The sequence below is a fragment of the Rhinoderma darwinii genome, chromosome 11, assembly GCF_050947455.1.
Source record: "Rhinoderma darwinii isolate aRhiDar2 chromosome 11, aRhiDar2.hap1, whole genome shotgun sequence".
Taxonomy (NCBI): domain Eukaryota; kingdom Metazoa; phylum Chordata; class Amphibia; order Anura; family Rhinodermatidae; genus Rhinoderma; species Rhinoderma darwinii.
The window spans coordinates 27,269,110-27,284,307 of NC_134697.1; the positions used below are offsets into that span (position 1 = coordinate 27,269,110).

General features: G+C 40.4%; 1 protein-coding gene across 1 annotated transcript in view; it reads right to left on the reverse strand.

Annotated features, from left to right (window-relative positions):
- Positions 1 to 15,198, reverse strand: part of LOC142664177 (alpha-2-macroglobulin-like) — a 77,410-nt gene that overhangs the window by 34,570 nt on the left and 27,642 nt on the right. Inside the window, exons 9-16 of the mRNA XM_075843201.1 lie at positions 12,482 to 12,596; positions 10,600 to 10,709; positions 10,350 to 10,508; positions 8,530 to 8,757; positions 8,194 to 8,260; positions 7,103 to 7,248; positions 6,146 to 6,295; positions 5,376 to 5,537 (exon numbers count right to left, since the gene is read on the reverse strand). Coding sequence (XP_075699316.1) covers positions 5,376 to 5,537; positions 6,146 to 6,295; positions 7,103 to 7,248; positions 8,194 to 8,260; positions 8,530 to 8,757; positions 10,350 to 10,508; positions 10,600 to 10,709; positions 12,482 to 12,596 — 1,137 coding nt within the window. The remainder of the gene's footprint in view (positions 1 to 5,375; positions 5,538 to 6,145; positions 6,296 to 7,102; positions 7,249 to 8,193; positions 8,261 to 8,529; positions 8,758 to 10,349; positions 10,509 to 10,599; positions 10,710 to 12,481; positions 12,597 to 15,198) is intronic.

Consider the following 15,198-nt stretch of genomic DNA (forward strand, 5'->3'; position numbering starts at 1 on the left):
TTATTCTGTGAAGGGGGGAAATAAGGGGCATTATACTGTGTGGGGCAGTAAAGGGGGCATTCCACTGTGTTGAGGGCACTATAGGGGGCTTTATACTGTGTGGGGGCAGCTATGGGGACATTATACAGTTTGGGGGCAGCTATGATGGCATTATACTGTAAGGGGCCACTTAAGGGGAATTATACTGTGTGGGGGCACTTAGGGGGCATACTGTGTGGTGGGCACTAAAGGGGCATTATACTGTGTGGGGGCACTACAAAGGGCATTACACTGTGTGGGGCACTAAAAAGAGCATTATACTGTGTGCATTCTTTTATGATGGAGTGTGGCACCAAAAGAAAATTACGCACAGTGCGCCATGTATCCTAAGGCCGGCCCTAACTGTGGCATTAGCCGGTGGACTGTCCCAAGCTGGGTCCCATAGATTCCAGCCTGCGGAACAGTATGAATGTAATAACCTGTAGTGACAATTTGTCTTTTGTAGACCTTGACTGTGTGTCTGGAATTGTCTTGTTTGGAGGTTGTTTCTTTTTGTTTGTACTGTGTTTGATGATAACAATTACTAGAAACCAAAGATAAGGATATCCTATTGTAAGACTATAAAAAGGACTGGCTAGAAAGTTACATTAATTCCAAGTTCTAGATGAACGGGTAGTAAAGAAGAACTCCAAAAGGGTAGTTCTTCAAGTAAACACCGTCCGGGGGATGGTGGTCATCTAGTGGTTGAAATAGTGGCCAGTAGAGATATCCAACTACCTTGTTGTTTGAGAGAGGCTGAAAAGACTATAAAAAGTGCTGACTAGAACAGAAATCCAAGTTTTGGGAACTGGTACTAAAAATAGAACTTTAAATGGGTAGTTCAACAAGTAGACACAGTTTTTTGCGGGACAAGGCATAGTTTTGAGTGGTACTGTTTTGGGGTACATGGGACTTCTTGATTAACTTTTATTATGATTTTTTGGGGGGGGCAATGGAAAAAAATTGCAATTTCGCCATAGTTTTTTGCGTTTTTGTTCACCTTGCGGTTTAAATTATATATTAACTTTATTGTTTGAGTCATTACGGTCGCGGTGATACGATATATGTGTACTTTTATTTTTACACTTTTACTAAATAAATCCACTTTTTATGGAAAAAATGGTTTTATTTTTATTTTTTACTGTAATTTTTATTAATAATATTTATTTCACAATTATTACTTATTTTTTAGTCCCACTATGGGACTTTACTATGCGATCTTTAGATCGCTGCTATAATGCTTTATACCAAAGCATTGTTGCCTGTCCGGCACGTCCTAATAGGCATATGCCCAGGGCAGACCTGGGCGCTTTTATCAGGCCCCCGGCTGCCATGGCACCCCATCGGAGGCCCGCAATTGCATTTGCGGGCCACTAATGGGTGAGAGAGGGAGCTCCCTATCTCTGTAAACAAGCAAAATGCCGCGGTCGCTATTGAATGCAGCATTTAACGGGTTAAACGGCCGCGATCTAAGTAAACTTTGATCGCAGCCATTGGAGCAGGAGCCCGGCTGTCATCAGACAGCCGAGCCCCGACTCCAGCCCGCATGGCACACTCATGCAGGGCTTAGACTGAGCCGCCGTGAAAAGGTGGTGGCCCAGCCTAAGGCCCCTTAGTGACCGCCGTGAAAAGGCGTATTGGACATCACTAAGGGGTTAAATAACAACTAAAGTTAGCTGTGTACAGTCAGGTTTTAGAATTATAAATACAGCGGAGTCCTAGTTTCTTTCAGCATTTTGTCTTGCTGAGACTCATAATTCTATAAGGATGGGTTTAAATGAAGGGGTGAGAGGTTCAGTTGGCAACTTTTTTTCATTGTATGTAGGATTGTCAGAAGGAATGTGAACCCTAGTTGTGTTTTATCTCCAGACTAGACTCACTAACTATGAAGTCTCACTTTTTGCATTTTCACATGTTATCTAACCTTGTAGTGTCTTGAACCCAACTACATTGCTTGCACTGGGTCCAACAGTATGGGAGGAAGAGAATTAAAATACAGATAGTGAAAATTATGACCGTCTCCATGACTAATGATGATTTTGCAAATTACAACAACTTACCCCCTATTCATTCTCTATGGCAGCGCCGGAAAAAGCCGAACACTGCACTCGGCTATCTCCGGCGCTCCCATAGAGAATGAATGGAGTGGCAGTGCGCGTGCACATGTAACTGGAATACTCCTTAACGAGGTATTTGATAGCCGCTCCTACATAGTGCCAGCGCGGTTGTTGGCCATGTTGCAACCGTGTCAGGGCCGCTCCGTGTGGCCTTACCCTCATTGCAGTATGTTGACGACCTACTTCTGGCCTGTGAGTCAGAACAATAATGTCTAGATGTCACCCTGAGTCTTCTGTTGTTTTTGGCAGCAAACAGCTGCAATGCATCTACAGATAAGATGCAATTTTTTCAGGAGAAAGTCACTTTCTAGGCCATTGCATATACCAGGGGCCAAACATTTGTCCCCAGATAGAGTTGTAGCAATACAAGACACTCCTGTCCCAGCTATTCCCAGACAACTTTGTGCTTTGCTGGGCCTGGTGGGATGCTGTAGGCCTCCTACAGCCCCTGACACCAGGTCGAGACCAAATACCTGCCTGCAGCCTGCCAAACCAAGTATGATATTGCCTTGCTCACCCTACCCAACCTCACTATACTGGGATGTTCAGTTTTGAACTTTGCTACATTACTTTCACAGGGTCCAAATGAGGGGAGTAGTGACGAGACTGATCAGTTAAATCTCAGTGAGACACCACACAATTGTGTTGAATTAATGAACTCAGAGCTAGGAGGAATACAAAATGTGTATGAGACACCAATAAGTAACCCAGATTTTGAGCTTTTTGTAGATGGTTGCCCAAGAAGTGGAGCTGGAGGCACTTGCTGAGGCTTGTCGTGGGCGATTCCAAAAGTGTACCTAAAGTCAGTGTAAATATTGTCCGTCTTACCTTTTGCAGGTTACATGCCAGCAAGAAAGTGCACACTATTATCCTAAACAAACAAACTATCAGAAAAGTAAATATGGTGTAAGCATGACAAATAAATGTATAAGATACAAAAAGGTGTACATGACCCGGGTGAGCTGTGGTGTGCCTGCCCACGCGTATTGCTGCCTCTTAGTGCAGCTTCCTCAGGGGAAAATAGAAACTATGGATTCCATTTTCCCCTGAGGAAGCTGCACTAGTAATATACTATTATATATCCTTTTCTGATACGTTCTTTGTTTAGGATAATAGTGTTCACTTTCTTGCTGGCTTGTTATATTGTTGCATTAATCAACCAGCTTTTTTGTAAACTCATTGGACATACAACATTTGTTCTTTCATTTAGGTTTATCTTGACCTTAACACACCTGAACTAGTCTAGGTTTATTCTCTAGACTTGGTTTACGCATCCTTTGCATATAGGCAGTACTGTGTACGATTTGTAGACCTGAGCTCTATATTATGTTTTATTAGAGACAAAGTTTTTGTTGTCGATTGTCCTGTATTACACACATTTGGCTTCTGTGAATTGTAATTGTTTTTCATTTCTGTGCATTGAATATAATAAAGATTGTCTTTCCTTTTTCTACTCATTGCATTGAGTGTACGCTTCTCATTGCATTGGGTGTGTTCTTTTTGTGGAAGTGCTTCTTTTTCTCACTTTTTCCCATTTTTCATATGTTTGCACATCCTGCAGCACCCCAAATTTGGTATATTTAGTTATAGTGGTGCCCGTAAATAACTTAGTTAGAACGGTATTACATAGCTTTAACTCAGTAGAATATCTCTGTATGGAGGCACCATATGTAGTGGTGCTATTTACAACCACGAAAACATGGAATTATGTGGGGCCGCAAAGTGCGACAATTATCCAGAGTCGTCGCTAGCTCCGGGCATCCGGGACAAGTGTCCTGAATCACCGTGTCACCGCCACATTGAAGTGTATCTGCGTCCTCAGGATACAATAGAATACTACAATAGATACAATAGAATACTATTCACTAGGCTACAGGTCTCGTTAGGCCTGCAACCTATGACACTGGGATAGTATCTCTGCGCGGGTTGGTGCAATGACGTCACTTCATCATGCCGGCATAGGCTGCAGGCCTAACGTGACTGGGAGACCTGCTGTGCAGTTCCATTCGTCGTGGGAACGTGGCTATGTGAGTATAATTTTTGTAATTTGCTTGGGGTGGCAATATTACTGAATAGAAGACACTATGTACAAGGGGCACTTTGTGGGACACTATCTACAGGGAACACTGTGTGTGGCACTATCTACCAGTGGCACTATCTATAGAGGGAACCGTGTGTGGCACTATCGACAGGGGGCACTTTGTGTGGCACCATATACAGAGGGCACTGTGTGGCACTGTTTACAGATGGCACTGTGTGTGGCACTATCTAGAGTGAGCACTGTGTGTGGCTCTATTTACAGTGAGCACTGTGTGTGCACTATTTACAGGAGGCACAGTGTGTGGGCTCTTTGCAGGGAGCACAGTGTGTGTCACTATCTACATGGGGCACAGGGTGTGACACTGTCTGCAGAGGGCACTGTATGGCACTATCACCAGTAATCAATGTGTGTGGCTCTATTTACAGTGAGAACTGTGTGTGCACTATTTACAGGAGGCACAGTGTGTGGGCTCTTTGCAGGGAGCACAGTGTGTGGCACTATCTACATGGGGCACAGGGTGTGACGCTCTCTACAGGGGGCACTGTCACCAGGAATCAATGTGTGTGGCACTGTCTATAGGGTGCACTCTGTGTGGCACTGTCTCCAGGAAACACTGTGCGTAACACTATCTATAAGGGGCACTGTGTGTGGCCGGATCTACAGGAGGCATAGTGTGCGACATTCTCTACCGGGGGTACTGGTTGACGAGCTACAGGAAGCACTGCATGTGGTACTATCTACGGGGGTCACTGTATGGGGCACTATCTACAGGGAGCACTGTATGTAACACTCTACAGGTGTTTTTGATTAGGACTCCCAGACATAACTTTACTTGAGGCCATAGAAATGCCAAATCCACCCCTGACCATACGACGGGACTCCGTCTTCTGCCGTGTGACAAAATGGCCGATCGTGAAGCTATCTAATGTGTGGGGCCATAAGTCAATCTGTTCATGTAAGTCGGTGGCATATAACACAGTTTTCATTGCTCTAAGCAGAACTAAAACTCCTAAAGTATGCATCCCATACTACAGATTCTTCTTATTGTAAATCTGGATTATGTTAGGGGTATTTTTTTTCTTGCAACGTCCCAATGTTTTAAGGTTGAACCTTTTTTTTTTTTTTTTTTTGCTAAATTAATTGTGAATGTAATTTTTTTTCAAATAGGTAATTATTACTTCTGTGATCACATGTTGTACCTTGAACAAGCTGTATACATCCACACTATCTTCTTCTTCATGGAACCATGGCCTTAATTCTATAAATCTTGGGTTAAAGGGTCTATATTCACATGTCTTTTCCTGTTCCTGGATACGATGATCATACCATCCAGAATCAAAGGAGGGGAAGAGGTCAAAAATCTTGTAAAGAAAAAAAAATAATAAATTGTACATTAACAGCATCCTAAATAGGAACCTATTGCAATAACACATTCTGGGAACATCTAACTCTGTCCTAGCTGACCCCAAACACAGTAATGCGGGTATACCTTCATATATTAGTCAACTTGCAATTTAAAGGGGTTTTAAGATTATAAATAAAGCGCCACTCTTGACCATAGGCTGTGCCTAGTATTGCAGATCAGCCTCATTCATTTGAATGGGGCTTAGCTGCAATACCAAACACAGACCATAGACAAGAGTTATGTTGTTTGCGGGTTATGATGAAAACTCACTAACTATACAAAGGATTAATACTGCATTATTTACCATAGGAGCCTGAGCTATATAGAGCAGGAAATTGCATTTTGACTGATCAGGCCAAACGCTGAGTCATAATTTTCACCAACAATAGAATATGTTACCCCCAAAAGAGGAAAGGACCAATGCCGGTGACATTCTTTGTACAGCTCTGCAGAATATTGTTGCACTACGTATAAATTATTGCATAAACATCTAATAACAAAGCAATCCAGGCTACACTATAATGAAGGTTTATTAAACACGTTTGCTGTGATGCTATCACTCACTTTGTCTGCAGTCAGTTCTTTCTCTGGTTTCATCAGTACCACACTCTGATCCACCACCCTCAGACCACAGAGAGATCCTGGAGAAGCCTCAACCTGGAGGGTCACATCTGATCCTGGAAGAACTTCACCTGGTGAAAACTCAGTTGATACCTGAAGCGAAGTTACAAACATATAATAAAAGAAATCATTGATGGGAGTTCAAAAAATAAAAATACTTTCCTACCTGGCACCCTATCTTCCTATTTACTACTGGAGAGTAAAGTGGGTGGGTAGACATTGATGATTGACTTTACCAGCCTGTGCTTACTCGTTTTATACAAAAGTCTTCTATTGTGATAGTGTCTCTTTTATCATATATGTAAAATATGAAGTGCTGCTGTCGCAAACTATTTTAAAAACTTCAGCTGCATTCTCAGGAAAGCCTTTTAATTGAATGAAAGTTTTCTTATTTTCTTCAACAAAAATATTTTTGATGAATTTTTACTACACTAATTCCTCCAATGCAGCTAAAATAAAAAATAATAAGCAACTTTAAAAGTCTATATTAAAAATCTCCCGTGTACAGCTCTTATGCAGAACTATTTTTCTCCATGGTTACAGACTACAAATCTTTGCTTTGGTTTTATTTTTTTTAACCCCTTAATGACCGGGCCTGAAAAGGCCTTAATGACCAGCTACATTTTTCGGTTTTTGCCTTCCAGCAGCCATAACTTTTTTATTTTTTCATTGACGTGGCATGTTTTATGCAGGAGAAATATATATATTTTTTTTGTGCAATTTGGGGACAGTGACGTCAAGGGCTTCCCCAGGCACAGCGCTCATATACATATAATACTACATTTCACCTGCAGTGGCCCCTTAAATTGATGACATTTACGGTGAATGAAATGATATATTGTGGTCAATGATAGAATACTGTACCATGCTTTACTAGAATTTAGACACAGGACAACTTACTTTATTCTTGAAACATTTCTGTACGTTAAATTTTGCAGTATCTGCTAACATTTCTCCATTAGGCAGGAAGATATAAACAAGAGCATGAAGAGTCGTAGAAGTGCCTGAACTTAAAGGAAGGTTCAGGGTGACTTTTCCATGGAGATCTGTGACAAAAAAAAAACATTACTAATTGAAAAACAATATAATTTTTTTTCCGTTTCTTTTGCTGTTTTTATTTTTCGTTTTTATTTTTTGACATTAGAAATATTGGTCATAACATCATATTTTCCTGTAGGATTTCACCTCGCTTGTACATCATAATTTCCTTAAAGAGGACCTGTCACCTCTGCTAACCTGTCTGTTCTAGTAAATATGCGTCTGTTCCAATTCTGGAGTACCTTTCCTTAGAACTCTGCTTAAGGGTATGTTCACACGAGGTCATTACATCCGTAATGTACGGAACGTATTTCGGCCGCAAGTACCGGACCGAACACAGTGCAGGGAGCCGGGCTCCTAGCATCATACTTATGTACGATGCTAGGAGTCCCTGCCTCGCTGCCGGACAACTGTCCCGTACTGAAAACATGATTACAGTACGGGACAGTTGTCCTGCAGCGAGGCAGGGACTCCTAGCATCGTACATAACTATGATGCTAGGAGCCCGGCTCCCTGCACTGTGTTCGGTCCGGGACTTGCGGCCGAAATACGTTCCGTCAATTACGGACGTAATGACCTCGTGTGAACATACCCTAATGCTGTTTCTCTGTCCTTTACCCTGGAAATGTATGAATAAAGAACTGTTACCATTCCAGATTGTCAAAGTGTTTAGTTACAGATGCAATTGACAAGGGAAATGGTAACACCCAGTTGTAAATGTATTCATACATTTCCTGGAGGAATAACAGAGGAACAGCACAATGCACAATTATAAGGAAAGGTGCTCTAGAATTTATAATTTATGGAGATTGCAATTATTTACTAAAATAGATGTGTGAGGACAGCTGACAGATCCACTTTATGCCGATGATATATGGATTGGTAATACAAATTTGTGACATTTGGCAAATATGCTAAAAAGTAACAGATGTCTTTTTAACTGTTTGTCTTACCTTCACTAGTGTTTTCCGTTTTAATTTCCAAGGTCCCTGAGCCTTTAATAGAAACTTTAGAAACCAACTGTGAAAAAATAAAAATGATACTTTGATAAGGATGATGATGATAAGTACTAGTATAATAAAGAGGATGATGCAGTAAAGTCTATTTCCACTAATCTGATTGGCTGCTATAGGCAACTCAGCTCTACTTTTCCTTTGAACTAGTTTAGATAAATCCAGTTTTAGGTAGTGGCAAACTTGACAAGTGCCCAGGACCCGCAATAGATAGGGAATAGGAGGACATAGATTAATAACAGGATTAACAATAGCCATATAGTTTACATTTCTCACCAGGTAATGCAGGTATATTTTCTTGACCTCCTCTAGCTCTCTGTGACTAATGATGTATTCCACATGGACTTCTTGATGGCCCTCACATGGGAGAACTTTATCCAAAGAATTGAGTTTTAAAAAGCTCTTGCTCTGAGAGTAGAAGGGGAGGATTCGCTGTGTGGCTTCACCAAAATCAGGCCTATATCTACCATAAACATGTGGTTCAACGACCAGTTGTGTTCGCGCCTTAAAAACAAAATAGATATATATTTCAAGCTCTTCTAATGAAAGAATACGGAATCTTATTTAATTTCTCATTGATAATTATGTTTTCTGTATGCCAAAATTAAAGAGGATGTCTGTAAAATGTAAGATGTTTCACTACTCAAATTACTGAGTGGCATTACTGAAGAAGCTTAGTATAAGGAAGAACCAAGATGAGCTCTGATTCTGCTAAAATTTCTTCAGGATTACAAAACAAGTTGAATTGGTTATTAATAAACTAAGTCCTTCTCTTAAATGCATATCAAACTTCCAGATGCTTCTAATAGAAGAAAAGTAGAATCAATAACCAATGTATAGTAGTCATAACAAATTTGGAAAGGGTTCAAAGGTGGGCAACCAAAGTAATTAGAGGTATGGGGGACTGCAGTACCAAGAACGATTAGCATTAGTGTGGTTACTTAGTTTGACAGCCAATAAAGCAATCTGTATAGAAATCTTTTTACCACTAGATCTGTAAATATAAAAGGAGTCGTCCACTACATCTATAAGAAGGAAGATGTCACCGTCATTATGTGTGGCAGGAACCAGAGTTTTGTAGAATTTTAATATTGTGATTATTATTATTTTTTAATATTATACTTGTAACGTGACTGACAAAACTACCAGTACAGCAAATGCTAGTCTTGGCGCTAGCTTGCCTGACTCAGCTAGTGGTGATTTTGTTCTGCAACTGCCCTCAAAGTACTAGGGCCCTGCCTAAAGCAGATAAACCGCTCTGGTAAGAGTGAACCCACTATCAGGAACCTAGCTAGCAAACGCTGAGTATCGCTGGTGGTGGTAAGGGATATGTTCCGTTCACCAGGCAGGTGGAGCGGACAGGTAGTATTGTCAAACTAGCAAATGTCATTAACGGCGTGGTTGTGTCAGAGCCAAAACGATAACCAATATTGTAAACAGAGTAAAGCCGCGTCAAATAATCAAGAGAGTCAAACAATACCAAAAAAGCAGACAGGAGAATAGTCAACAGTCCGAGGTCATACACAGTAGCAGTAGAGGACAAGTCAAAGAAGGTAACAGGAAAAAACAACCTGAGGATACAAACCAAAACACAGAGAAAACTAGCAGAAGGAATTAGTAAGAAAAATCAATAACGGGCAAGAATAGCAGGGAAAAGCAGGATTAAATAGTAGACAGAACTAATCGATGGGTTCTTGGCTAATCATGAGCCAGAACAGCTGAGTGACAGACAGCTCCCAACTTAACCCTTCTCCTACCCTGCTACAGAAGCAGAAATGATCATATAGCATAACATGTACAAGCTATACAGGTAGGTAATAGAATAAAAGCATACAGATAGAGTCAAATAAGAGATTATTTTTTTCAAAGGGATGGTAATATGACCACCACCTAGGGCGGTATTGGCACCAAGAGCCTATTTATGTTATTGAGATTTTGAAATACTGTTAATTCAAATGTAATATTCCCTTATATTTTGTACTTTATTATCATGGATTTTTAGAGAAAGTTGTATTTTACATTCCAAACTGATATAAAAATGAATATAAAACCAGGGTTTGATGGGCCCTACTGCAGTTGAACAAGCATACTCGTACCGTTAAGTATATAGTGTTTTTCCAGTCGGTTGTCTGCAGAGTAAAAGACGCTTGTCCATTCTCATCGGTCACTAAGATCTGGTCCAACGATTCAGATCTATTTTTTAGATATACTTTAATGTTTGATTTAGGAACACCCCCTGCATCCTCCACTTTAATCTGGAATAAGAAATTATAATATATAAAAATCCTTAAAATGTTTGACCCTTAAAATCTGGTATATGAAAACAAAAATCTCTGTATGACTCACCAATCCAGTATATGGGATGCCAGGCTTGTAGTTACTGTCAACATTAATAAAAGACACTTTATTGATGACATTTGATATGGTGGTTTTACCAGTTGTTGACAGCTCCACATCTACAGGAAGAGGGAATATCGAAAATAATGTCTTATAATGTGTTGTGCGAAACTAATTCTATTGTTACATACAGTAATATTTTATGGTGATCAGATGGTTTCCCCTTTTTAATTACTATTTATAGACGTAAAGATAATCTTATATAACACCTTTTGGTATTCATTTAGCATAATAATAATAATAATAATCTTTATTTATATACATATTACAAAGCACTTTACAATTTAGAGGGAACATGAAACAAACTATATCAGACATTACATAGTGACAAAGTTAAATTACAATTCAAACCTGAGGAGTGAGGACCCTGCTCGCAAGAGCTTACAATCTATGAGGAAAAAAGGGAGACACAAAGTGTAACAGTGTTTATTCTGTACAATAGTCCAGCCATTTTTATACACATGGGTAGTAACATAAAGCTGCATGAGCCGGTTACCAGCCAGTATCCGTGAATGACGGACAGGAAGAGAAGGAGTGTGAGGGAATCGTATTCTGATGACTAATCTAAAAGGAGGGCCATGGAAAGGAGTCAGATTAGGGAATGTTATAGGCCTGTCTAAAAACATACCGCGTGGTATACGTCTTTGTCTTTTTACGCGATTCCTTTGTATGAAATAGCGTAGTTTAATAGGCTATTCCATACCTAAAAAAAAAAGTATACAAATGTGTACCAGCCCGACGAGGCCAAACGGCTAATAGGGTCTTATGTACGTGTGTCCTCTGAGCTTTCCTGACATACACACTAAATGTAGTGCTATAGCGAAATGTGAAGGGAGTCTATGTCTACACTCAAAGCATAATTTGTAGCCCCTGGGCTCGAATGCTAAATCTGACACCCATCTACCCTGTGCCATTTATAGTATTAGTGTCTTCTTATGTGGCATAAGGGCCTTTGTTACATAGTTACATAGTTGCATAGTTAGTACGGCTGAAAAAAATACACATGTCCATCAAGTTCAACCAAGGGACGGGAAAAGGGAAGGGAAAAATTTCTCCACACAGGAGCTAATACTTTTTTGTTCCAGGAAATTATCTAACCCTTTTTTAAAGCTATCTACTGTCCCTGCTGTGACCAGCTCCTGCGGTAGGCTATTCCATAGATTCACAGTTCTTACAGTAAAGAAGGCTTGTCGCCTCTGCAGGTTGAACCTTTTTTTCTCCAGACGGAGGGAGTGCCCCCTTGTTTTTTGAGGGGGTTTTACATGGAACAGGATTTCACCATATTTTTTGTATGTGCCATTAATATATTTATATAAATTAATCATGTCCCCCCTTAGTCGTCTTTTTTCAAGGCTAAATAGGTTTAGTTCTTTTAATCTTTCCTCATAACTTAGATTCTCCATGCCCCTAATTAGCTTCTTTGCTCTTCTTTGTATTTTTTTCCAACTCCAGGGCATCCTTTCTATGAACTGGAGCCCAGAACTGAACTGCAGATTCTAGATGAGGCCTCACTAATGCTTTGTAAAGTGGTAATATTACATCCCTGTCCCGCGAGTCCATGCCTCTTTTAATACACGACAATATCCTGCTGGCCTTTGAAGCAGCTGATTGACACTGCCCCCAGTGAGGCACCTGGGTCTGGGAAAATGGCTACCTGTGCACCCCCTATAGTTACATCCCTGGCCACAGTGCAGCTAAACTGCAGTCACTGATTATAAAATCATATTGATCTTTTTCCTTTCCATCATTGTCATGAAAAAAAATATCATCTATGTGTACAATATTTACATGTCTAAGATACAAGAAATAGTCTACAATAAATCTGACTTACCAGTCCCTTCCTCTGTAACAGTGGCGGTACCTTTCAGTTCATTTTCCATGCCTGTGATATTAAGCTTAAAGATCTCAGTCTTGACCTTAATGGTGTGGCAACCAGATCTGTCCAACTGTGTGGAAGAAATAAATCACAGTTATTAAATTAATATAGCTGTATGCTATGCCAGAATAAACAGTAAGAATGACCAGGTAGCTGCAATGGCACCAGTAGTGTATGGGGACCTGATGGGATCCTTTTCTATCTATGATTACTAGTTAAATACTAGGCATTTGGTAAAGGGGTATTATCCCTATAGACAATTGTGGCATATTCACAGAAGCTGGTAACCGAACCTGTCTTTAAAATGGGCGAAAATAAGATTGTGAGGTTGAAAGCTGTACATATCCTTAACAGAAAAATACTGAACAATTGCTATTGTCCAACATTACAAGCTTAATTATTTCTCTCCAATACTTCACCTACAAAATTATACCACAAACACAAACGCAGGAACAGGATTGTCATGGGCCCAGCAGAGGATGGTGTGAACCTAAGGGATGACCAATGGTAGATACATGGTCAATATAGGAAGAAGTCAGGGCAGACGGCAGATGATCACTGATTGTTAGGCAGTCCGAGTACTCACAGGGCAGGCAGAATATGGTCGTAATGGAAGACAGAGAGAAGGTCAGGGCAGGCGGCAGAGTATCACTAGCAAACTAGTAAAGAATTAAATTGCTCAGGCCCGGAGCAAAGTAGGAGGGTACCTAAAATAACCTTGGAAAGCTGGCTGAAATGGCGCACACTGCCCATTTAAAGGGAATGTGTTGCCAGAAAAACATGTTTTGTTTTTTTTAATTAAACATTTAGTGTGTGGGTGATTAAACATTGTTCAAATTTTTTTTATTTTTTTCACGAGTCAGGAAATATTATAAATTAATTCTAATTTATAATATTTCCCATTTCTGGTCACTAGATGGAGCTATTCCCAAAATTGCAGCATTGCAAAATTGGGTGAAAAGCCATCGCTCTAGTGAGCTCTCAGCATCCCCCTACTCCTTTATCCTGGCTAGTGCCGGGATAAACGAGGGGTTTGAACGGTGTAACCTCCTACACTGTGTGTCGCCATTTTTTGAGCTAACACACAGTGTAGTAGGTTTACATACAGTAGTAAACACACACAAACACGGAACATACATTGAAATCTCTTACCTGCTCCTGCCGCCGCGGCTCCCTCCGGCCCGTCCGCTCCGTCTGCTGCCGCTGGTCCAAGTGCACAAGTCCGGAAGCCGCGACCGGAAGTAGTAATATTACTGTCCGGCCGCGACTTCCGCTCCACAGGAAAATGGCGCCGGACGGCGCCAATTTCAAATTGGACTGTGTGGGAGCGGCGCATGCGCAGTTCCCACACAGACGCCGTACACACAAGTGAATGGGACGGGAGCCGTTCGCAGTCCCTATGGGACTGTGGCTGCCGTATTCCATGTCTGTATGTGTCGTTAATCGACACATACAGAAATGGAACAAAAAATGGCAGCCCCCATAGGGAAGAAAAAGTGTAAAAATAAGAAAAAGTAAAACACAAACACACAAATAAATATAAACGTTTTTAATAAAGCACTAACATCTTTAACATATAAAAAAATAATTTGTGATGACACTGTTCCTTTAAGGCCAGAAGAATAAGTGTGCACATGCAATATTAGATGGCCAAGGACCTGGAGGAGAGTGATGGCAGGGGAGGCCTGAATAGCAGCTGTAATTACAAAACTAAAGGACAATTTTAATTAAGACGATTCACAAAGTTACTTTGTTCTTTATTTTAGATTAGACCTACATGGAGGGTGACCACAATCCCCCTCTTCCTCTTAGTCATAGTCCAATAAATGTGTCATGTGTCATGAGTCATATGTGGGGGAAGGGCATATATAAGCCCGATACTTAGTCACTCATCTAGAACAGTAAACTGCATGTAAAATATCAAAGTATCACAAGAAAGAGGTTTTAAGCTCCAAAATCAGAATAAACAATGGATAATCAGTCCTAGGTTATCTACAGGACTATTGGGTCAAGCAGCAATATTGACCTATTAACAATAGTAAAGAGATGAAGTAATCATTGCATAATAGCAAATGCACACTCTCAAAACCTTGTATGTGTGTAGGTGAGTACTGACAGGTCTCTTAATCTAGTATCCCTTTCCCAATCATGTTAATATGTCCTTCAGCTGAATAAAATATGAAACTTGCAGAAAATACAGTGAATATAAAAAGTCTACACACCCCTGTTAAAATGCCAGGTTTTTGTCATGTCAAAGAATCATGTACAAGAGTCATGTCTGAACTTTTTCCACCTTTAATGTGACCCATAATCTGTACAATTCCATTGAAAGACAAACTGAAATCATTTAGAGGGGAAAATAAAAATAACAAAACGACAAAAATGTGGTTGCATAAGTGTGAACACCCTCTTATAATTGGGGATGTGGTTATGTTCAGAATTAACCATTCACAGCTGCCATTATTCAAAGGGATTCTGAGGAAACCCATATAAAGTTCAGCTGTGACAGCAAAAGCCATGGCCCGTAAAGCGCTTACAACACATCAAAGGGTTTGATTGTTGAAAGGCATCAGTCAGAAGAAGGATACCAAAGAATTTCCAAGGCATTAGATATACCATGGAATACAGTGAAGATGGTCGTCAAGAAGTGGATTACATTTGGAGCAACAGTG